This window comes from Lichenostomus cassidix, chromosome 1, assembly GCF_008360975.1.
Source record: "Lichenostomus cassidix isolate B80296 chromosome 1, HeHo_3.0, whole genome shotgun sequence".
Taxonomy (NCBI): Eukaryota; Metazoa; Chordata; class Aves; order Passeriformes; family Meliphagidae; genus Lichenostomus; species Lichenostomus cassidix.
The window spans coordinates 93,621,055-93,645,299 of record NC_139479.1 but is presented as its reverse complement, the minus strand read 5'-3'; the positions used below and the strand labels follow the sequence as shown (position 1 = coordinate 93,645,299).

At 40.4% G+C, this 24,245-nt stretch overlaps 1 protein-coding gene across 1 annotated transcript in view; it reads right to left on the bottom strand.

The window, feature by feature from the left end:
• The window catches only part of NME7 (NME/NM23 family member 7), an 89,642-nt gene that overhangs the window by 16,078 nt on the left and 49,319 nt on the right, over positions 1–24,245 (bottom strand). The window contains exons 10-12 of the mRNA XM_085049858.1: positions 23,580–23,644; positions 22,719–22,787; positions 18,842–18,943 (exon numbers count right to left, since the gene is read on the bottom strand). Of these exons, the coding sequence (XP_084905984.1) occupies positions 18,842–18,943; positions 22,719–22,787; positions 23,580–23,644 (236 nt within the window). The remainder of the gene's footprint in view (positions 1–18,841; positions 18,944–22,718; positions 22,788–23,579; positions 23,645–24,245) is intronic.

Here is a 24,245-nt window from a genome sequence, read left to right as displayed (position 1 = left end):
ACCATTCTATCATTCTGTAAAGAGAGAAATTCCAATTACTACACCTATTGCTGCTGCTGAAAAAACATGACCAAGACTATGAAAATTACCTGCTTGAAACTGGGCCAGTCAAGCCATGCTGGGTGAAATACAGGACCCTTCATATTGCAGATATCCTTACTGGCACTTGTATTAACACAGCTCATGTTAAGACCTTTGCAGCTCTCAAGCACAGGATGTGCTGTCCTTAGTGGGCAGACACAAGCGTGCTGCCTTGCAGATTGTTTCCCTCAGCATTGAGCTGCTTGCCTCAGAACCTGACATTTGTGAAGTCCAACTGCTGAACAACCTCTCAGTCCTCTTTGACACTGTGACTAGTGCCAACATCTGATCTCCTCTAAGGTTTAGTCTAGGCTTTACATTTTCCTTTGTTCTTTGAAATTAACATTTCAATACTCTTCTTCATCTGCAATGTCAAATACCTCTTAGGCCTCTCAGAGGCCTCTTTCCCTACAGCAGATACTCAGGTCCTGAGATAACATTCCTCCCTTACATCTTTACTGTGGTATTTCTCTCACACTGCAGAACACTGCCTTCATTGGCTCTCCACCATACTCTTTCTTTCAAGCCACAATGCAGTCCTGCTGTACTTCTCTGCACCATCACCTTGCACTGTTGTCTTTGAACTGCTTTCCTATGCCACCCATGCTGCACTTGGCCTCTCTTCCCAATACCCTGGAGGCTCTTCTCCAAGTCTATCTCATGCACAGTGAAATCAACCCACTTTTCTCTCCTTAAAACCCTTTGGATGTTCTCACATGAGTGCTTGTGAGGGGATAGGTGGATGACCAGCTCACACTACAGCTACTGAACAAAGAAAAGAATTCTGTCCTTGCCAACAGAGCTTACATCAGCCCCTTTCTGAACAGATACTAGGTACATTAGGGTATAATAATTTTCGAAGTGGCCAGTGCAGTTTCACTGTGCCACTCCCACGTGTTTGTTTCAGTGTCACAGCTGGAGGTTACTGTTCCCACAACTGAGTCATCAAACTGGATTGTCCAAGCATTTCTTAACTTTCAGTGTCAAATGGGTTTGAAGTGATTTCATCAGCTGCTCTTGGCTGACCTGGAAAACCTTTCACAGGTACAAAAGGGAACCACTTGCATGACGCAAAGTCTCTTTTGGCATGGAAGTGGATGTTTTAAGCTAGCCCCAAAAGACCTCACAAGACCATTACCTGACAACACCACCCTTTGCCCTCTTTCCAGCTTCATCCATTTGTCATGTTTCATTACTAAACTAAGACAATTGGACTTTAAGGGCAAGAACTTCTCCTAGCCCAGCAAGTCCTATTTTCCTGTTTTAAAAATTAACGATTTTTATGATCTGATACCCACCCAGAAGACAATTAAACCACTTTAATGCTTGGAGTGTGTATAACCCAAAACATGATACGAGGAGAAGTTTCAGTTCCTCATTGTTACTGTGTGTACATCACAGGTTATACAAGATTTTTTGATATGAATGTCATGGACATTTGAGTAAGATGCACTCAACATCAAACGAATTTTGCTTCAGAGGAAAGTTCAAGAGTTTCACTTTAAAATAAAAAAAGCCCCAAGGAGAAAAAACCCCTCCTCTACATGCTCCTCATTAAAGGCTTGAGATAAGGAAGTCTGCTGGAGAAACAAAAGTCACATGCCAGTTAAGTACAGCTATGTGACACTTTAATCAAGCCTTCCTTCAAGCAACTGTTGATTGCAGTAACAACTAGCTGTCAGGAAGCCGGCAATAGCGCTGGAGCTTTCAATCATTTTAATGAAAGTTTGGGAGTACCAGAAAAAATTATCATGGCTATGAAACATTTGAAAACAATTCAGAAACAGCTCAAGTCTAAAAAGCTAAAGCTTGGTGTTTTATACTCTGTTTATTTCCTATCCATCAAAAACTCTTTTGCTCAAATGGTTCTGTCCTCCAACAGGTCGAGAAATGCTGCTTCTTATGAAAATTCCACAAGATTTTCCTTGACTCATCTTCCTCATAAAACCCACTTTTCTTTTTTTTTCCTTCTCTCTGTTTTTTTAAGAGCAGCTGTGGTCTCCTGACTGACCATTTGTCCTAAGCTCTCATCTCTACTTCACAACTTCATAAAAAAAAGACCTCATGTTTCTTTCCATGGACACACACTCTGTCACTAACACAGGCAAAAGCTCCTGCTGTTGTACTGTGCAATCTTGTGCTCTTCCTTCAATTTTTCAATGCAGGTTGCTACACATTCTAGTACCCTCCTGAAACTCTTGCACAAAGAGGGATGCATTCTGTTTGGCCTGGGATTGCAGTGGATCAGAAATGCTTAAAGGTAGGTCCTCCTCTACACTGTTAGCACCTGATTAATAAGAATCTTAATAAGCCTTTCTTGCCATTAGTTAACAAAGAGGATGAAACAGTCACTGCTTACATTTACATATCCAAAAAAAAGTACAATAATTGTCAATTCCAAAGTTTTACTATTCCACTGCTTTCTTATTTCACCACTGAGGAATCATGAAGGAACAAGGCCTCTGTAAATGATGGAGATACAAAATGCTGTACAGCTCATATATAAGTGTCCTTGTGTAGGTATGGCTGGAAATCTTGGGAATGTTTCAGGGAAGAAGGAAGAGAGCTCATGACAGAACCTATTCCTCATTGCAAGTATTAAAACACACTCTTCTGGTCCATGACAGGAAGCTTACCCATCACTTTATTTATAGAGCCTCATCTGCAACAACAGGGAGATACAAAGAGTGGGCTTTGGGTTGGTTTCCCCTCACCCCACCATCCCCTTTTAAACCTTACTCGTAAGCTTTCAGCTGAGTCTAGTTTCTGGAGTATGTGTTTTGTGCAATGGCTTTCAAAAAAGCTTTGAAAGGAGTTGAGAGTGGGATGATGGAGAAGAGCAGCTACAGCTGTACCATGTGTGTGAGAGGAGACTGATGTGTGTGTGCTGGAGCTTCACGTGCATGTGGAAACGGGGATGACACAAAACTGGCACCTCACACAAGAATACACTGGCTATGGCAAAACAAACCAGGGCTGCTGTACCAAAAGGCTCCATCCTCTTTGGTCTTATTCAGCAGGTTATTTGATTACCCTTACAGGCTGGGCTTTGATCTACAGATAGCCCTTTGAAGATCCTTATCCTGTACAGGATACAGATGCATATATTTCATGCTTCTCTTTGTCATGTAACTGTGTCCAGTGCAACACTGCCTGTATGAAGTACTTAGCACGTTTCTAAAATTTTTCTATTTCTACACAAGTGAAAGGAAACAAAAATGTCACCAATGCCAGTAATATGCCAAAATCAAACTGAAAATTCATACACATATTCATAAGCAAAGCTCATTAATTGCTTTTCCTCCAAAAGGCTGGGGTTTTTTTCATGGGCTGGGTGGGAAGTTATACAGAATAGTAACATGTATTCCAGACAAAACTGCAGATTTCAAGAAAGTTTAGCCAAAACTGCAAATTTCAAGAAAATCTGGCTAGCTCTTTTTAAACACTGTCCTGAATACTAATTGGGTATTTAGAAAGGCTAAAAGGACACTAAATGGATCAAAACTACACAAAGGAACTTTTACATCCCAGAACTTTGTTCTTCTTAAACATGAACTAGAACAAAGGAACCTTGAAAATGTACTGGTCCTCTTGAATGAAGCAGAATAAGATTTTCATCAAACCCTCTCTACCCACAGTGTGCTCACAGGGCAGGTTCCTTCTTTCGGTTTTGCTTTCAGATCAGCAGCACTGACAGGATCTCTTGGGCTACAACAGACTGCACAGATCCCCCTACACCCTCAGTAAAACAGCTTTCCTACTCTAGCTGAGCCCTGGCTGTGTGCCTGCTCGTTGCTCTTCTTGGCACTCCTCATTCATCACCCTTTCTAAAGGCTCTGTGTTGACTTGGTCTCACCACCTCTGCTTTCCCCACCCTGCACTCATGAAGCTTTTTCCTTCTGCAGTTCTCCATGCTCTGCTACTGGCAGGAAGATGGTCCCTCTCTCTCCTTGAGGGTGCCAGCTAATCCAGAAGGCAGAGTCAGCCTCAGGCAAATAAGCAAGTGCCTCTCTCCTTTTAAGGACCAGCTACACCCGTGTCAAGAGAACAGAATGCACATAAACTGTGAACAAACAAAATAATATAACTTCCACCACTCACCTTGGAATTTGTCTGGCTGACCTTTAGGCATTGGAAAACCTCATCCAAGTAAGGCAGCCAAGCTTCCTTAGTAGTACATAAAAACCATCTAAAACAACATTTGCAGCACAGCAGTTATGGAAGTGAAGGTAGGATAAGTGCCTCTCTCTTCTCATCATCCTAGCTCTTCAGGTGGCTTTTATTTTCAGGGAATTTTAGCACCAGTCATTTCAAACACTGATAGTTGCAGTAGGGAGCTGGACAAAATACTCATTCCTACAAGCCATCAGCAAGAGGTAACATCATAAAAGCAGTACAGTCTTCATCATGCAGAACAGGATACTAGACAAGCACCTCCTGTAATGCTGATTGAAGCTACAAACACCTTAGCACTACTGTTACGGAGAACGACCTCAGCTGATCAGTCCAATAGATTCTTCACTAAAGTTCTCATAGAAAGAGAAATGCTTAAGTGTCAAAATAAAATCTGTGGTCATGGGCGACCTTGTGCATGATACCAAAAGGGCTAGGTTACCTTAGCTTGCTTCACATGTTTTCTTTGCAGCTCATACTCCCTCTGAACTCTAGCTAACCACTTGTGATGTGTGCTTCCTCATTACTTACCTCAGCTCACCCCTGGTTTATGTTGCTCAGTTTCATGCAATGGGCCACTTGGAAACCAACATCAGCTGCTGCAGAACACAACAATTTTCTACTCCTGCAGCAATTCAAGGTCCATTTCATCACCCCTAAATGCAGTACTAACCCTTCTGCCTATATTACGGAGAAAAATTACATAAGATGGTAATTTTTACCATCCAATACCAAAATTACATAAGATGGTGGTGCTGTTGGCACTGTAAAAACTTTAACTGGGGACTAGGGTCTGCCTGTAGAAAAGTACTTCACAAAGTTTCTAAATACAAAACCAGGTCAATGTTAAAGGGCATGCAAGAGGCTTCCTTCAGCTCGCATTTCACAAACCAATCCAGAACAGAAGTCACTTGTTGACACCGACACATCTCTTTGTGTTCCACATGAGCTGCAGCAACGTCATGTACAAATACAGAGTCAGTATCAAAGGCCTTACTCAGACTTCAAGGGAGTCAGTGTTACCTGAAAGAGCTTTTGTACTTTCCACATATCACAAAAAAAAAAAAAAAAAAGCAAGCCCGAACAACACTAGCAATTAAACACACACACAAACTCCCCCTATCTTTTAATCTTTATCACAAAACAAACTCAAGAACCTGGAAAAGTTGCATTCAAAGACTTTATCATATTTTGCCTAACTTTCTCTCCCCTTAGCACTGTATACTTCACCTAGGCTTCCAGATTGTCTTCTGGCTAATGGCAGAATAGATCACTTATTGGCCATTCTGACAAGGTTCTCATACCTTTAACTGAGCCAAGTCTGTGTGCACATAGTTCTGTACTTGAAAAAGCGTGGCTGTCAAAGTTTGTTCAGCAAATGAATTACCTGATTCAGGCAACAGCAGTCGAATTTTCAATTGCAAGGCCTATAGAAAGTCCATCTGAGGTGCAACTCCTTCCAAAATCAAACAGTTTCGCAACAGCAGCAGCAAGTACTCAAACTACAGTTTATTTTATTACGCACACCTACTCTGGTCAAAGTAAAACAAAAAAAAATCCACCTACTTTTCTGTTTATTTTTAAGTCAGCCAACCTCTGCACTACCAGTCTGAAACCCTGTGTCTCTGGAAATTTTGTTAACGGACCTAAAATTATCTTCCAAACTCCAGTGCTGGCAGTTTTCCGGAAGCTCACAAGTCTGTACAAGTTGTTACACTGTCTCCTTCTCACTCTCCATCCCCTCAGGCACTTTGATTCTTTCTGTTTCACTCCCACTCGTTCCCTACCACTCCTCCTCCCTGGCAGCCCAAAGGTGCTGCACCAGCTCTCCGCAGGTTCTCTGCTGTGGGCAGCAAGCGTGGCACATTTGCCAGCCTGAGACAGTATTTTCACTGGTCTTGGTGCTTCTGGTTGATGTTTAAGTGATTCTAATGGTAAATGCCCTGCTCAGAAAGTTTGTGTGTCTATCTGCCATTACAATGTGCTGAACCTGGCCAGCCACATATCTGAGTTAAGTGTAAATTAGACTGGAACTAGAATTCAAGGTGAAGCCTTGAAGGCAACTGAAGTACCAAACATAAGCTGGTCACAAAATAGGAATAAAGATAAAATATCCAGCTATCTTGTCCCATTATCTGGGTACCGTAAGGAATATTTACGTTACTTGACAAGCTGGAAAAAGGAAGCATTTAACAACTGAAATGCAACTAACCCCACAAGACAACAGAACACACAGATATAACTGTAAATTTCATTTTTAGGTGCTTTAAGTTTTAAAAGTGAGATGGTACTACTGATGCTTTTCCAGTGCCTTCCAAGGCACCCACAATATCACCCATTTATTAATTCACCTATAAAGCAAGGACAAAGACATACTAGGCTGCAAAAGATATTCTGGGATTTTATTAATTCAGATCATCAAAATATGTCAAGAGCCTCTGTGACCAGCACAGGTCTTTCTCGTGAGAACATTTTGCTGTACTTTATAAACAAAGATAAAGTTTGGATGTTTTTGCAAACAAGGTCTCAAGACTTGGGCAGTTCAGGCCTGGCCAATTAGGCCTAGGGGGAGGTTTTTGACTGACCAATCTGGGTGACCTGTGAGAAGTCTATATATATGGAAATAAAAATAATAAACTCTCTCTTTTCTTGCCTGAGAACCTGGGTTTCTACTTCTCTGCTAGTGGCTCAACAGCGACAAGCCTCCAGTAAAAGTCACTATGAAGTTGCAAGACATTATTTTTAGTCCGCAGACATTTTGGCTCATTTTTCCCCAGTAAGAACAAGAATAATTATAAATTATCCTTTTCTCTGAATTTTTCTGAGATTAAATTCTACATTTGCAAAGCAGTCCAGGTATCACAGCTTTACACTTTGCAAAGCAGAAAAAATGCTTTGAAATTCTACTGAGACTTCCCCAGCTGAACCAATTTTGGACCATCCACTTCCACAGAAGATGGAGATGGACTGAAAGACAAAATTCATACACCTGCTGCACCCCACAGACATCCTTCTCATTTGATTCTTAACATGGGAGAGACCTTTCCCTTCCATTCTGTGCCCTAAACCCTCTCCAGTGCAACTTTGGAGGCAGCAGCACTGCCATCGTCCCACACAGTTGTGAGCAGCCCTATTCTGATGGAAGGAATCACTCATTATTTGTGTTACAACTGCTTTTTAAAAGGTCCTGCTCTGTTCAGGACTAGCTATATTAGCCAGTGTGCTTTACATACTAACAGATGAAGAGACACAAAGAACAGAAAATAGTAGAATGGACCCCATTTTCTGGAGTGGGAAACCAAGACAGCAAGACAGTAATTTTTCCAGGAGCACAAAAGAAATACATATTTCACAAGAATCACAAGTTCAATGTCTAACTTTTAGCTGAGATCTTTAAAACCCCAGATCAGGTCTCCAACTGATGGAGATTACATCTCTCTGCTTGATGTAATGTTGCTGTACAATTACATCTATCTGCTTGATGTAATGTTGCTTTAATTCTTGGGTAGCACTCTGATGATAAGCCACAGTCTGCAGAACTCAGACCACACCAGGTCACCTATGTGAACCTGAGAGCTGCCATAGGAACATGAAGAACTGCTGCTCAGCCATCCTTCACCCTGACCATGTTCTAGCCCCTTGATGTGGGAAGCCAATGGAAGCAGAGAAAAGAAAAACTTCTTATTAGGAGTATTCAAGGGAAGCCCCGTGTGCACATCAGATGAAGGCGACCATACTGTAAGTGAAAGAAGCTCATAAAAATTCAGCTCAGGTGGCCCTGCAGCAGAACAGAGAATGTCAGCCTGAATCAAACAGACCAGCAAGCAGCATCCCAAATTATTCAGCAAATTCTCAGAAACTGAATTAATCATTTTATATCCAGCTTCTAAAATGCTTTTGTTTAGTTAACAGTATCCCCAGGCAATGGGACCAGTGATACAGAATGAAAACTATTGCTGCAGTTGTTCTCACAACTATGCTATGGCTGTCAGCAGCTGATGAAAGGAGGAAGAATAATAACAATAACAACAATAATAACAACAACAATATCCATCATCATCTAAAATGCAAAACCAGATGACTTTTTGTTACAGAAGGGAAGGCTTAGGCCACAGTATCTGTTTTCATCCACTTTGAAGCCTTCATTAATGTTCTTCAAGCAGAAAATAACTGCAGATACAGAATCACAGAATCACAACCAACGGCTGTCTTGGAAGGCAACCACAAGGATTGTTGATTGAACTCCCGACCCTGCACAGGACACTCCAAGAGTCACACCATGTCCCTGAGACCATTGTCCAAATGCCTCTTGAGCTCTGTCAGGCTTGGTGCTGTGCCCACTTTCCTGGGGAGCCTCTTCCAATGCTCAACAACTGGGGGAAGAACCTTTTTCTAATGTCCAACCTAAACCTCCCCTGACACAACTTCAGGCCATTCCCTCAGGTCCTGTCACTGTCACCACAGAGCAGAGATCAGTGTCTGCCCCTCCTCTTCCCCTCACAAGAAGTTGTAACTGCAATGAGGTCACCATCAGTCTCTGAATAGACCAAGTGACCTCAGCCACTCCTCACACAACCTCCTCAAGGCCCTTCTCAATCTTGTATTGTGGCACCCCAAACTGCCCCCAGCACTGGAGGTGAGGCCACCCCAGAGCAGAGCAGAGCAGAGCAGGACAATCCCCTCCCTTGCCCGGCTGGCAATGCTGTGCCTGATGCCCCCCAGGACACAAATGTTCCTCCTGGCTGCCAAGGCACTGCTGACTCAGGTTCAACTTTCCATCAACCAGGACCCCCAGGTCCCTTTCCATGGCCCTGCTGTCCAGCCTCTCATTCCCTAGTCTGTCCATACATCCATTCTGCCCCATCCCAGGTGCAGAATCCAGCAATTTCCCTTGTTGAACTTCATACAGTTGGTGATTGCCCAGGCTTCTAATTTATCACGGTCTCTTTGCAGGGCCTCTGCCTTTGAGAGAGTCAACAGCTCCTCTCAGTTTAGTATTACCTGCAGACTTGCTCAGTATCCCTTCCAGTCCTGCATCCAAGACATTTATCAAGATGTAGAAGAGCACAGGGGGACCATGGAGCCCTGCAGAACCCCACAAGTGACAAGTCACCAGTCTGACGTCACTCCACTCACAGTAACCCTTTGTGCCTGGCTGGTGACCCAGTTGCTCACCCATCACATGATGTGTTTATCCAGCTGTGTGCTGGACATTTTGTCCAGAAGGATCCTGTGAGAGACAGTGTTGAAAGATTTACTGAAATCCAAAATGATTACATCAACTGGCTTCCCTTGATCAACTGGGTGGGTCACCTTGTCATAAAATGAAATCAGGTTTGATAAGCAGGACTTCCCTCTCAAGAAGCCATGCTGGCTGTGACCAAGGACTACATTGTCTTTTAGGTGTTTTTCTATACCTCCAAGAATAATCTTCTCCATAACTCCAATTTCTCTCATATAACAATTTATCATCAGGAGTACCTAAGATACAGTGTGACCTGCAGCTCCTTTTCTGTTTGGCTATTACTAGCTCTACCTTCAATGTATTGACCAAGCAGAACCTGAATAAGAAGTCCCCTGGGATAAGAAAAGAAAGAAAAATAATCTTGCACTTCTGGGATAAGAAAAGAAAGAAAAATAAGTCTTGTTCTTCTGGGAATTGACTATTCATTCATCATCTGCTGACTAAAAACCATGAAACCTTCTGGGACAATTACAGTCACTTTCAAGATACTCAAGATCACAACATCATCATGGTTATGTGGAAAAGTAAGTGTTCCACCGCCCTTTTTTTACATGGTTATAACTTTCTCTGTTGCACAATTTCATCAAGCAGCTTTGCCATCTAGAGAGCCCTAGAAAACACCCTTGCAGCCTGTTCTACCATGTTCTACCTTGATTTTCTTAAAAACTCTACCCTTATTATTTTCTTAATACTTTTTAAAATGAAATATCGTTCACGCTACTTCATAACTTGAAGTATTTGCAACAGTACTACATAACCAATATGTTCCAACCAGAGGCTGGGACAAATTCAAGTGAAGGACAAGGCTATCTACAGTTGACAAAAACCCGAGTCAGGCATGCAAGCAAATACTCTTAATCTATTCAAATCAAAGATTCTGCAAATACACAAGGTCACTGTGACCAGAATGCTAAGAAACTAAAGAAGGAGAAAATAGTTGTTTAGTGCAATAACAGTATAATTTCCTTTCCCAAACAGAGTGACCTCAGAACTTGCCTTATCTTTTGGAAACACTGCTCCCTTTTCGTAAGGAAGGACTAAGGCTATAAGTTGTTGGTTTTTTCCCTGAATGCTTATTTTCTGGTATTTGATATATTCAAAAACATTGCTGTCCAAGGTAAAAGAGTGATTTGCTATTGGCTGTAACCAAACAGAACACAAGGGAAGCAAAGAAAACCACCACGTAGACTGAAATAACCCAGGACCATCATATTCTCAAAAAGGCTCTTACCTAGTGCCTTTATGGACGGAATATATTTATTAATCTATTCTCAGAAACCACAGCAGCTACAGCAGAACCAAAGAAAAAAGGAGGGAGGAAAAAAAAAAACCTAAAAAAAAAATTAAAAGAAAGGGAATCACCAAGGAAGGCAGACATCCTCTGACTGCAGGAGGACAATACAACCTAAAAATTCTGATGTTCAGCTATTTGTATTGCTGACAAAGACTATTTTCATAGGGCAGGTATACTCCTATTTTGAAACAGTATTAAAACTCTCCCATAGACCAGGTAAACCACATTGTAATCCAGTGTAGCTGTGTGAAAGAAGCCTGGAGAGAAACCTTGCAGACTACCTTTGATCAGCCTAGCAGTGTAAAATTACATTGTATACTTGTTTATACTAGGCTGGTATCACAGGATCAGCGGTTATGTTAAGAGCCTCTTTTTCTACAGTAGTTAGAAACAAAACTTTTCCCTCTAACGTAAGCAGAGATACAATAAAGATACACTATTCAGAGATGTATTCATTTGGTGTTATTTAAAAATAAACCAAGCAAATGCCAAAAGAAATTAGGTAAGCACTTCTAAAACTTCGTGTGGTCACTTTTAAAATAAAATATGAGCCATCAGTACAAGATACTAAATCTGTAACACCACCCTGAAGCATGGCATTTATTCAAAGCTTGGAGAGAACATAACCAAGAAGATGCAATGCAAACAGGATGTGCAAGCATTCATTTTGCAGAACAAGACCTGCAGATAGACATTTATTACCAAAACTCCACGCAATCAGAAAAACCCCACCTCCCCAAGGCTGAAGAGACAAATTTATGTAACTCACAGCATTTATAAGAATCTTGTGTTCATCACAGTTGCTTAAAATAACCCCTTCTTTAATAACACACACTTACTACTTTGGGATGCGCTCAGTCTGGCTGCAAAGGGAGCCTTTATGGTTTCTAAGTCAGTCTTTCAGTCTTCTTCCCCACCTACCTACAGGTACAATTAGTCTTTGTGATTTCAGACCAGATTAAGTGTCTTCATGTGTCTGCAGAGATGAACAGTACCAAGGCCTTGACCAAAAAAACCCGAGTTTTCTTGAAAAGTAAATATTGTAAGCACAGCTCAAACCCTCACCAAAGTGGCTAGGCCTTTCCCTGCAAAGCTTCTCAGGACTAAAAACCTAGCTCCAGGATACCTTGGCACATTAGCTATTCTGCAGAGCAACTAGGAAGTCTCTGTGGTAGCTCAGCAAGTCAAGGAAGATCAGTGCTGCAAATGCTTTGTGGCACACCCTTGCTTTTCTTCAGTCTCTGGGCTCATGTCAAGCTTCACTCCTATTGCTAAAATAGGGCAAGTTATTCTACCCTGGAACCAGGCAAGAGGTAACCTGAAAGAAACATTTCAAAGCCAGAGATAGGTTGACATAAGGGAAAGACAGGAATGCAGATGGGAACCCTGAAGCTTCTGAAGTTGACACTACTTTCCAGGAGGATAGAATCTTTGGCAAAATGTTGTTAACTTCCGGCAAATGTCCAGAAACTGCAGTTAAAAGGGTGTCTTGTCATCAGGGGATACTAAAATATCATAGTGTCAGGTAGCAGAGGGAACTACAAAATAAACCTCTATCACATAGCTGGAGGGGTTTTGGTAGTCAACTAACCAAAAAAGGCATTGCAGCAACTGGAAACAATATGCAAAAATGCTCTCAGTCCTCTCCCAGAGGTCACTAGAACCTTCTCTCCAGAGGGTGAAAACAGCAGACTCTCCAGCATCAGGCCTCTGGGGTAGCAGTGGGCCTGGTAACAGACAATGCAATAACTTTTATTAACTATTGTACCAAATTACTCTAATTTGGGACCTCTGAACTCAAGTCCAGTGACCTTGCATCCAGGATGTATTTAGGCAGCAACTGTTGCATTGATAACACGTTCAAGTTCAGGAGCTCTGGAGCCACAGACAAGGAGTGGCAGATAAAAGTGGGTTTTTTCAAACTGTAACCTTGCCAACACGCCTCAATCACACTGGATTTAAAGCAGAGTTAAGTCTTGAGGGCACTGTCAATATTTAGTCTCCTGATGGAGACTGTCAGTCACCACTAATAACAGCAATTTTCAACACATAAGCGCCTAGCCATCAAGAATCAAAGTGAGCCTACAAGCTCCAGCTCCACATGACACTGAACAGCCATCATATGACAGCAACCTTGCGGCTATAACAAGCCACATCTAAAGCAAGCCACTTGCAAGCAAAAGCCTCCTCCACTACTACTGCTCTGATTTTTGTTCTAATCTCTGCACAAAGACATATTGCCCTGAGGCTGAAGTCCCTCTTTGTATCAAAGGACTGCCCATCACCTGCAAAGAGTGGCTTGGAGAAGTCTGCAAGAAACAGAGCTCTAAACTGGTAATCTCTAAATTGTAAGCAGATCATGTATCCATGACACTAGGAAGCACACACACACACACATGTGATCAAACAGGGCAGCAGGGGTAGGGTGGGTGTCAAGGCCTGCCAGACCTCTGTAGTACGTATTCAGAAGCAAAAGAAACATCAGGAGAACTTACTATGAACACTGAAATCATGCCTGTAAAAATTAATTCTTGGATTCTTGACTCTCAGCTGCTCCCAGTGCTACACAGAGCTTTGAAAGGAAGGACAAATAATTATCAGTTTTGCTCCAGGTGCAGCCAGTGCAGACTCCATCCATTTCAAACCATGGAAAGCAACTCACTGCCATGGGTGTGGTGTTTGGCATCCACGCAGACACAGGCTTGTCTCTGACAAAAAGCTGTAATACTTTTGGAGGCACAATTCAAATCATACACCAACATACTGACAGTCTAAAACAGTGGTGACAACTCTGTTGTCAGCCTTTATCATTAGAGCACAGATATCTTAGCACTTCCTTTCTTCTAGATCCTCTGCCTGTGCACAGACAGGTCACACAGAACCAGGCAGGAGAAGTCCTGGGTCTACAGAGACTTTGGGCTTCATGAATCAGCAGTGTCAGCTCACAAAAAAGGGGGCTGTGCTAGAGGGAAGAATCCACCTCCAAAGACACCTCCTCAGCCAATAATTACCCTGTCTCCCAACTAAGAGGCCTTAGCTCTGTCTAGAACATTTTTTCATTAGACATGCAGAGGCTAATGTGGAAATTAAAAACTGAAAGGACAGAGTCAGATGATTGACCCTAAATAACATCTAAGCAATTCAATCGTGTCTTTCCCATTGCTGGCTTAGACAGCAGGATATTGTAACTGGTATTGATTGGCTCATTTGCTACTCTAGCTGACAACAGTCTGCATCTGAATGAAAGTTTTTATTTTTATTACATGACTCAGACCATCTGAGAAGATAATCAATAATATTAAAATCTTCTTCATTAAAGAACTAGATTAAAAAAACCCTTATTTCTTCAAGACATTATGTGCTTCACTGTCAACACCCTTACCAGGGCTCCCTAGGCTATAGAGAGAATCCACACTGAAACAGCTATAAGGGTATTACCAGAAAATGAGCGCTTGGAAGCTCAAAAATAGACTTTATATTCCTTTAGATCTTCCACTGAACTATTATTCCTATGATGCAATATGAAAATGTCGTGCTGCTAGTGCAGCTCTAGGAATGAACATGACCATTTTAGGCCTCACATATGCATACTGTTCAGTGCTAGAGATTCACAGGAGGTCTATAAAAACAAAAATCTTACAGCAAGAGTGCTCTTTGGCTCATACTGTTATCCCTATTTAACTGATGTGATTAACTGAGGCAGAAAGATATTGAACTTTTTGTCCAAGGTCACACAGTGAGGTCAGGAATGGAACTAAAGCAGACTCCAGCTCTTTCAGTTCACTGCTTTGTTTTAAACCATCTAATCTCCCTTTCAGCTCTTTCATGCAAAAGTATAAAAGACTGCTGCTATGCTGTTATGCTTAAAAGTACCAATCCCCAGCATAAAAAGAATGCAGGTTAGGATTTAAAACGAGTGTATGAAAATCCCTTTTCAGCCCACTGGATGCAGAAATATTGCAGCACATCCCATCACTTTAATAGTATCTCACAACAGAAGGTACTTGAGTCACGTTTAGTGTACTGCCAATTCCAAGTAAAAGCTCTTAGGAATACTAAAAGTTATGCAATCAGCCAGGAACATGCAGCTGATGTAGACTCCTGGCATCATGTTTTATAACCAACTTTTTCATTTGTATATGAACAAAGCTCAAAAGAAAAAAATAAAATAATATACATAATTTCTACAGCATTTTTCAAGTGTTTTATGAATACTAAGTAATCATCTTGACAACTCCATGACAAAATGTTACCAAGCAGCTATTTCAACATAGAAGCTGCACAAAGATGTGAAAACTAAAGCTGTAGCTCCAGACCTAAGTAATAACAAAAAGTCCCTAAGTGCTTCAGGAGCCAAAAATATACAAACATTAGTGAAATGAAACCCCAATGCCAGGAAACTCAAGCAGTGATTCCCTAGCCACCATCCCCTCGTTCCATGATTTTCCATTACAGACTTTGCATCCTGGTCCATGGTAAAGAAAGTCAAATCAATGCAGCATAGGTTGCTTTTTTATTTCTTCCTTACTGAACTAAAACAAAACAGCTTTCTTGATAATGCACACTGTGCTGCATTTATCCCCACCCCTCCTGGCATTTTAGTTTTTTTACAATGAAGAAGAAACATAACTTCATTTCTGTTGTACTTTGGCTGCAGTTAGTAACTTATTTTTAAGTGATAGTGTGTTCTGAAAGCTCAAAAGACTTGTGTTCTGTAAGGAACACATTTAATTAACTTTTTAAGTCCTGTTCCTAGCTTTCTAGAGCAGCTACCTCTTTGCCACAGGTGCAACCTTTTTCTTTCAGTGTCAGAACTGCACCAGTAGAAACTGAGTGAAATGGCACCCAGCAAAAAATGTGTAATTGAACAACCTGCATTAGCAAGCCTTAATAGTGTATTTTAAAAAAGGGCTTAAATGATTCAGACACACCACAAAAATCAGTGGAACTTGAAGTTATTTCAGAAACCCTGTTCCTATTTGTAATTTAAATAGAAGTCCTCAGCTGCTCACACGATGTCAGTATCTCAAACCTCAAAGCTTTGTGTGCACAGCAGAGCCTGTGGATGCTTCCCCTCCCCAAAAAGCTACAGTCCTTTGTGACATTCAGAGACCTTTTTGTATCAGCTATTATTAATATTGCAAAGAAACATTTTCAAGATGTGCATCAGTATGACTGCTGGCCTTTCACAGGGGTGCTGAAAAATTGAGTAAAAAGCTGTTTATTATAGTAGATGTGGAGAGACCCTTTCACTTCTGAGGCCCACATATTAGCCACGGAGGCAGACCAGGACAGAGGGAAGGAGGCACAGAGGGACACCAAGAGCCAGGCACACACATAGTCTGGGACCTGGCTGGAGACTGCTGCTGGAAGACAAGAACATCACGACAGCACTACAGAGAGGTCTCAAGTGAGACCACCAATGACACAAAAGAATGAGCTGCACTTAGGAGCTGAAGCCAAGTGTGATTAGAGAGACAGACAGCTCACCAAGAGCGCACTGAGCCAGACACTCAGAAGAAAAGTGCCAGTGTACAAGAAGGATGCAAGGAACAGCACGATCTGCAGAAAGGCATATGTCCTAGTGAATGTCCTATCCTATCTACTGGGGACAAGTGTTCCACAAGCCAGAAATCTGCCACACTAAGCCTTTCAATCAGACCACAGTAATTTTGGGAGTGAGCATGTCCAGCACAGCTTCTTACAGAGAAGTATCTTTATCCCACTCCCTGCTTTCCAGATCCGACAGGGCTCTTCATACACTACTACAAAGAGGCTCAAACCAGGTTTTTGTTTAGTTGTCTTCCCTACAACCACACAGGAAGTTTTAATAAAGTATTTATAAGCTGGTTTATAATGAAGGATATTTTTGGCAGAGAGCTTTACTGACCTGCAGTGCTAACAAAATATTACCTGCTTATAGAAAATAGCCCAAAGTTCCATGTCATTTTTAGCATTACACTCTTGGTATAAATTGCTATTTTATTAAGGTATAATCCTCAAAATAGAAGCATTCTTTCTTCAGCCCTAAACAAAGCCCCTGCAAAACCAAGAACAGACTGAAAGGGATGCTAACATTAACAGTTTAGGTATCTGACTTGCCACAACATAATTATTACATTTGTTATGGATTTAAGATATAATTAAAAGCACAGGTGTTTGGGAAAGATTCATTATCTAAGTCAAATCCCAACACCTTTACTCACTTCAAACAACACTTTGCCTTGAAAGCAATGACAGTGATTTCAATGGCAAATAGGGTATTCTTTAACAGGAGCCAAAGTGGCCCAAACAGGTCCATTTTTGTAGAGAACTTGGTCTTCTCCTGTGTTTATAAACAGACTGCACACACATCAAGATCTAGCATACATGAACAGACAAGTTATAAAGAGATCCAGATCTCTCAGTGATAATGCACTATTTGCAAGGACAAGCTACAAACAGTATCTGAAGAGACAGGCTGATTTCAGGCAACAATTCATCTTGAGAGCAGCTGTAGTTACTGTACATAGGCCTTATGTACTTGGAGAATCAATTAATTTGCAATTTTTACAGAAAACAGTGGACAGAAATATAACATGGTTTCCTGCCTTCCAAACATACCATCAGTGGAACTGCTCTGAAGTCAGTGTCCAAAACTTACAGCCTCTGCTTCCACTAGAAGCAGGCTGGTAGTCATTTTCACTTCACAAGTCAGAAAGTTAACCATTAACAGGGAAACACAAACAGCATCAGCAGGTCACTGAGGAACAACAGATCTGTGAGACAGGAAATTAGTTTCCTCCTTTGTGGTTTTCTTCTGTTACCCAGAGAAGCTATCAGTTTATACATCAGTTTATACATTGTATGGTTATGACAGCTTTTCATGTGAGTAGTAATGAAAACCAGTGAGATTCCCCTTACTGCCTTTCATAACCAAAAGCCACTGTGATTTTTGCAAGAATGGTCTTATTTCAATGTATCAGGCATTAAACAAGCAGACATATGAAAAGGATATAATAGGCCCAAATAAAACGACTGCATCTTTGAAAGTTTTAAAGACCAGAAACCTTTAACATGGATTTTGAAACAAAACTGATACCACTACATTGTGCACATTACTACTGATATATCATCCTACAGTTAAAACTAAGTCAGATAAATGGTATATGCTCTGTTTACAAGATGCTAACCCAGTAGAGAAACATTTGAATATTACCAAACAGAAGAGGCAAAAAGGGTTTGGATAATGCCTTTAATTTGTGCTTTCCATAATGGAAACTCTGGATCTGAAGAAAAATATATCCTGAATAACTTGTTCTCCCTTCGAACATTCATGTGTGTGATTCTTTTCCATGAAAACTGGTAAATTCCCTCAGTCTACAACTAAAACATTGAATCATAACCAGAAAAACATACAAACCCTGACTCCATTGCCTGCATCTTGATATTTCACTTCATTGTTCTTGGGTCTATAGCAGCCTTCATTGTTTAACAAAAATCCACAAACTTTTTGAGACAGCACTTACACCTGTATTCAAATTGCACACAATATCATATCTAATTATGCACCTCGAGAAATTAAAAATAAAAGCCAGAAACAAATAGGTATGAGAACTTTGACACTCTCTTTTTTGTTTGCTTCCTTCTGAAAATCAAAGGAACTGAGTCTCCTTTCACAGTTTCATTCTAGGAGGACACCACAGACTGCAGTGAACTAACATTTGATTACACTGGCATCCACAAGCAAACACTGTTCATTCCAGGGCTTCAGGCCTTCCATTAGAGCATCTGTGAACCTTTAACTAAGATTTTTGCCTAGACTGCTTTCCTTTCACATAAATGTCAACACAGTATTTTATCATCTGGTGTAGGTAAGATCAGAAGGGTTGCTAAAGGATTTGCAAATTGGTCCACCAAGGCTAGAGTCTGACCTCTGTAATAAGGTAATGCTGACATGTTTCTAATGAATGCAGCAGGCACGTGGCAGCCATACCATACTTTGGCATTTTAATTCAGTAAGTCCATCAATTTTTTAAACTTTACTTATCATTCAAGAAAGTACTTACAGGGTCAGAAGGACCGCAGAAGTCTCTGAACACTTTTGAAGGATCCGTTTGTCTAATCTCCATTGCTATGCAAGGGCCTGAACACAACTCTGAAACCATCTCCTGGAAGAGAAAAAAGACAGAAAAAAAGCTGAACTTCTTTGGGCTTTAGCATGGGTTGAATTTCTGCCCCAAACAAGGCCCAAACTTACAGGACAGGAGCAATTAAAAATATTGCTTATTTTAGGAAAGCGAGGACACGAAACAAAGATACCATTAGTATTCACCATGAAAGAAGTGTTTTCCATTTCACTACTTGGTTTAGAAGGTGGAAATTGAGAAAAATTGGATATTCAGCTTCAACAGGATACCAAATAGCATATAACAGCATCCACAATAGTTAAAATTCTTTTGTAAGTATATCCTTATTGATCTGGACCTAGATTTCATGGCGGTATCTCCTAACTTGTCAAACTAGACTGAATCACTGGAATGCACTTTGCTGGGTTTTAAGCCTGAAAAATCACACTATGTTCAGCCAGTTCCACAGGCAGCAATGTATTTTGCAGTGTTCCCAACCAGAGGCAGGGTACACAGCCTATATCTGTTTCCAAATATACACTTGGTCAATGGCTTTAAGTCCTTAAAATGTCTCCTGGGCTTTGGGCTCTCACTGTCTTTTCCTCACAGATTACAGAGGCTGAGACACACAAGCCAACAGAACCTGTGCCTGTGGCACAACCTGATAGGGAAAGGGTCCTTGGTCCAGCAACATTCTTGTGATGTACTAATACCAGAATCTCAGTTACAATGAAATCATCTGTTTCCCTGGAGTCTCCAGGACAGTAAAGAGACATCGTGAGTTCCGCGTGGGTGATGAAGATGAGTCTTAGTTTTCATAAGCTTAAATTAGCTCTGGGCATTAGTGCCAATTTGGAGTTTGTTAATTAGAGGTATAGGTTTCACAAGCAGAAAGAATCTATTTTGATGTTCTAGTCTGACTTCCTTTTTTAAATCATGCCCTTATAATTGCACACTTGTCTAGAAATCTGGGCAGACAAGTTTTAAACGAATCAAGACAATTAAAGGAGTCAAAACCAATGAGGAAAGAGGAAAGGACAAAACAGGCACAGAAAGCAAGGGAGGACAGGTAAGAACTAGAAAGCTTCTGCAGTCATGCCAACCAGCCATGGGCAGGTAAAAGATGAGCCGTGCAAAGGAAAACAGCATACAGAATGGACAACAGAGCAGAAGGAAAAGAACTAAGCCCTTCTCTTCCTTCTATGAATTGTGACAGAAAATAAACACACAATAACTCCAAGTCAAGCAGCACTGTTCCAAAAAGTTGCTATCCTCCTACTGGATTCCATGCTGAGAACATGTGCCTAATCTCTCCACTCTAAATTTTATCCAGTGCCTCTGTCATCAACCAGATTCTAGGAATCTAGGTAGAAGTATTCTTCAAGGACATGAGAAAAGTGCAGACTAGCTTCATGCTCTACAACATAAATAAATGTTTGAATTCCAAATACTGTGTTATCACTAACAGATCCTCTGTTCAAAACAGGTCAAAGAGCCACGTACTTCACTCTGTTAAGAAACACTAAATTGCCCCAATGTCACTACTCTGCACAATTTCATTAAATTCTGTCATCTAAACCACTGTTAACAAGAAAGAGAAAAATTGGGCTTTTAACTTTAGTTGAATCAGCTCTCCGCAATTCTTCTCTGCAAACTGTGGGTACTCTTGTTCCTCCCTCTTTTATTGTTTCTGTCTCAGCACTGCCATCCCATCAACAACAGCAAACAACATGACCAAAGTTACCCTGACCCTTCATTACAGCACAAAACTGAAATCTGAACAGCAGCTGCCATCAAGTAGAGCAGAGAGGCAGGTGGTTCTGTGTCAGACAAGCCTGGTCTACTTACACAGCCTCATCAAGTCCAGAGCAGAGTATAAACAGCAGACACTGTTTCTCTGGTGAGGCTCCCAGTTACAGATACATCTAATTTTCTTTAGCAAATAGTTTATTCACCAAATAGCATGGTTTCTGGTCAATCAAAACCTGGAGGTGGATCAAGCTCAAGGATTTTTGATTGACAAAGTGGATTCTGAGCTGACCTAAAATAATCTCACTTCTTTTTCCCCATTGTCTGTTCTGGCTAGAGTAGGAAATACAAAGCAAAACTAAGCACAAAAACTATTCAACAGTATGCAAAATCCCATGCAGGTGATACCAACAAAGCTAAAACTTTGCGTAATTTTACAGCTTTCTCTTTTCACAAGGTATTTTATATACAATGTCAAACCTTTATCTGACTGACAAGGAATAACCAGAAAAAATGGAAGTACAGTTTTTAAAAAAGATTTCTGGATGCCAGTATCTTCTGTGCTGAGTTATTTTGGAATGGTAAATAAAATTTAGATCAAAACAGATGGTTCTGAGTCACATATATAAGAGGTCATATTCTTTCTTCAATATCCTATTTCGTAACATACTTTTTCCTATTTGGATTGCACTGACAATATCCGTTGCTGTTCCCATGTGTGCCTTCTCTGGAACCCTTTACCATCGTGATTAGCTTTTCCACGTTTTCCTGTTTCTCAGATATCCTGCCTGCATGAAGATATTAATTTGATTTCATTTCAACTGAGCCAATCTAGCCCATAGAGCTTGCAGGACAGAGCTCTAGATTCTCATTTTTCTCGACATCACCTAAAATCTATCTTATTTATTGACTCACCTTGTTTAAATGTCACCTTCCCCTCTGAGTAATTCTCCAATTAAATTATATAACTAAAATTTGCAACTTGTTAGAGGGTTAGAGATTGTACAAAAAAACTGCAGGAAATGGTAGAGCATTTCCAATTTTGTTCAACACACAGACTTTTGCAGTTCTACAGGATTCTTCAGACCCTGAAATACTGGTCATTTTTAAATCCTTTCACATACCTACAGGTATGTCTGTCCAATCTCCCCTTGGTCCTTGTCAAAAATGATATGCAGAGGAAACCTTATGAGTATTCCCCAGTCTGAGAGTGAATCAACAATACTCCTAATCCATTTAAAGACAAATCTACAAACCCTGTTGAAGTTAGATTGAACAATCATAAAGGAGGCAAAAAAATTATTTTCAGAGTAATATTAATAAATATGTACAAAACTTACAATAATGTAACCATTTAAAAATTAAGAATAATTTGCATTCTAATAGCACCGCAGTGAAGCCAAACTCATTACTATGAGTAAATTACATAGTAAAGTAAAAATTATTATGAGTAAAATGGACCAGAATCCTCTGAAAGAAGGTGATACAGGAATACAAGCTCATCTTCTTATATTCCTGTTTTTCTATCTGCAGTCAGGAAGTTTTATGTGACAGCACAACAAAACATAATACTGTAGAGAGTCTCAGACATCCACTGGGAGTACAGCGTATCTTAAACTTCTTAAGTTTTCTGAATATTTACAAAGGTCAGATCAATAAATCAAAGACTAGTTCAAGATGTCATTAGGAAAGCTTCAAATACAGCAGCTTTATTGTAAATAAAATAATGGTCCAAGTCACTATTGCAACATCCATTCAAACAAAGATGCAGATGTGATACCTTCTCATAGCTCAATATCAATAAAATAACTTCTCTGGGGCAAGATGGGGATATGACTCTGTTGTATTTTACAAATTCCTTGGTTCAACAATTTTCATGAGAGGCTCTCCTCTATATACACAACACAACTTTCACGACGAATTAATTTAGATGAGAACAATCGAGAACTGCTCAATTCCAGGTTCATAAAAGAAACCATATCACAATCCCAAGCAATAAAAAATGTGGTAATTTGCTCACTTAAGCGTATTTTATTTTTAAACAGATTTTTGTTAAACTTATGCTTACCAGGTATTCAGGGACGACACCTTTGTAAATCTCATAAAATTCTTCCACATTTGGACGCTCCATGTTGAACTAAGAAAATCAAAATGTTAGCTAGTCTGTATCAATAACAAAAACAGACAGACACTCCTTCTCAACCAGCAAATACTCAGAATCTTTTAAGTTTTACTAAGTAAAAGGAGTGGCTTTACTACTGCAATATGAATTTTGTCAGCAACTTAGTCACTGATGCCACAGGCAACATATAGCACACACTATCTTTTTCCACATCAAAATGTAGTGTTGGCTGATCCCATTAAGAAAGGGGCTATTCTTCATTTGTGATGGGGATTTGAGTGATAGGGGAATTTCAGATCTTGAGACTTTCACCAAAATTGAAGGGCAGTACTCTTGGGAACAATCTTTGTGCCAAATTCCTTTAATGGCTGAGGGTGTTCAGAGGGTCAAAATCCCTTAAGTATCTTTAAAAGCATTCCCCACAATTCATACTAAAGACATATTTTTAAAAAATTAAGGAAGGATATTAACAATAGCTTCATTTATCTTAGCTAGTACATTTTGTAAAGATATCTCAAATTGCTCCAAAAGAGACAGACATAATTATCTCCCCTCTGAAGCATAGGGAAACTCAGATACAGAGAAGTGAAGCATCTTGGCTCAAGGTCACCGAGCAAACAGACACAGATTAGCTGATCCATCAAATACTAAAACACAAATATCATAAGGACAATGCTGATCCCAAAACATTGCCACAGTCTGCACAAGGGTTTTATATTGCAGGAAGACACCTCTGCACTGCTATGACGTGCATACAGCACTACTCCAACTCCTGTTTATCATAAAAACAAACAAAAGGAAACCTACCAACTGCAAAGCTGAGATCTCAAATCCTTCCTTGAGGATGGCTTTTACAATCTTTCCAGCAAGCCCTGAAGAAACATGGAAAATACAGTATCCAATTTTAAAAAGCAGAATTTACAACTGAAAGGTGCTATGCCAGTATGCTGATTATTCTCAGACTGGAAAAACAGTGTTTGTGTAATGCTGTGAAAGGAAGCAGAGAGCAGAGCTGAGTTCACACACTCTATGTTCTACATGAAATTACGTGTTGGTGGTTTCAAACAACTAAATTCCATGCAGACACTGAAAAGCATTTCTACCAAAAAAAGATAATTAGTGAAGCCTTTGCTTCTCTCAGATCAACTGCAAAACACCCAGACCAAGATTCATATTTTTAATGAAGACCCATTTGCAATACTGATGCTTAATCAGTCATCGATTCAGAGCACCAGCTGTCTTTTCTTTTACAGAGTTCACCAGAGTGCAGGTTCGACTTTAAGCCAGAAACAATGCAGGATGATAACAAATGTTGCCACCAAACCAGTACAAAAGTACATGTCTTCTACGGGAAAAATACATTAGTGCAAAATAACCTATTCCTTCTAAGTTTATAGCTCACAAATATGCTATTGCTGATGATACTGCTTGCTTTATTCTCTCCAGAATGCGTCCTCAAAGACTGAATGATAT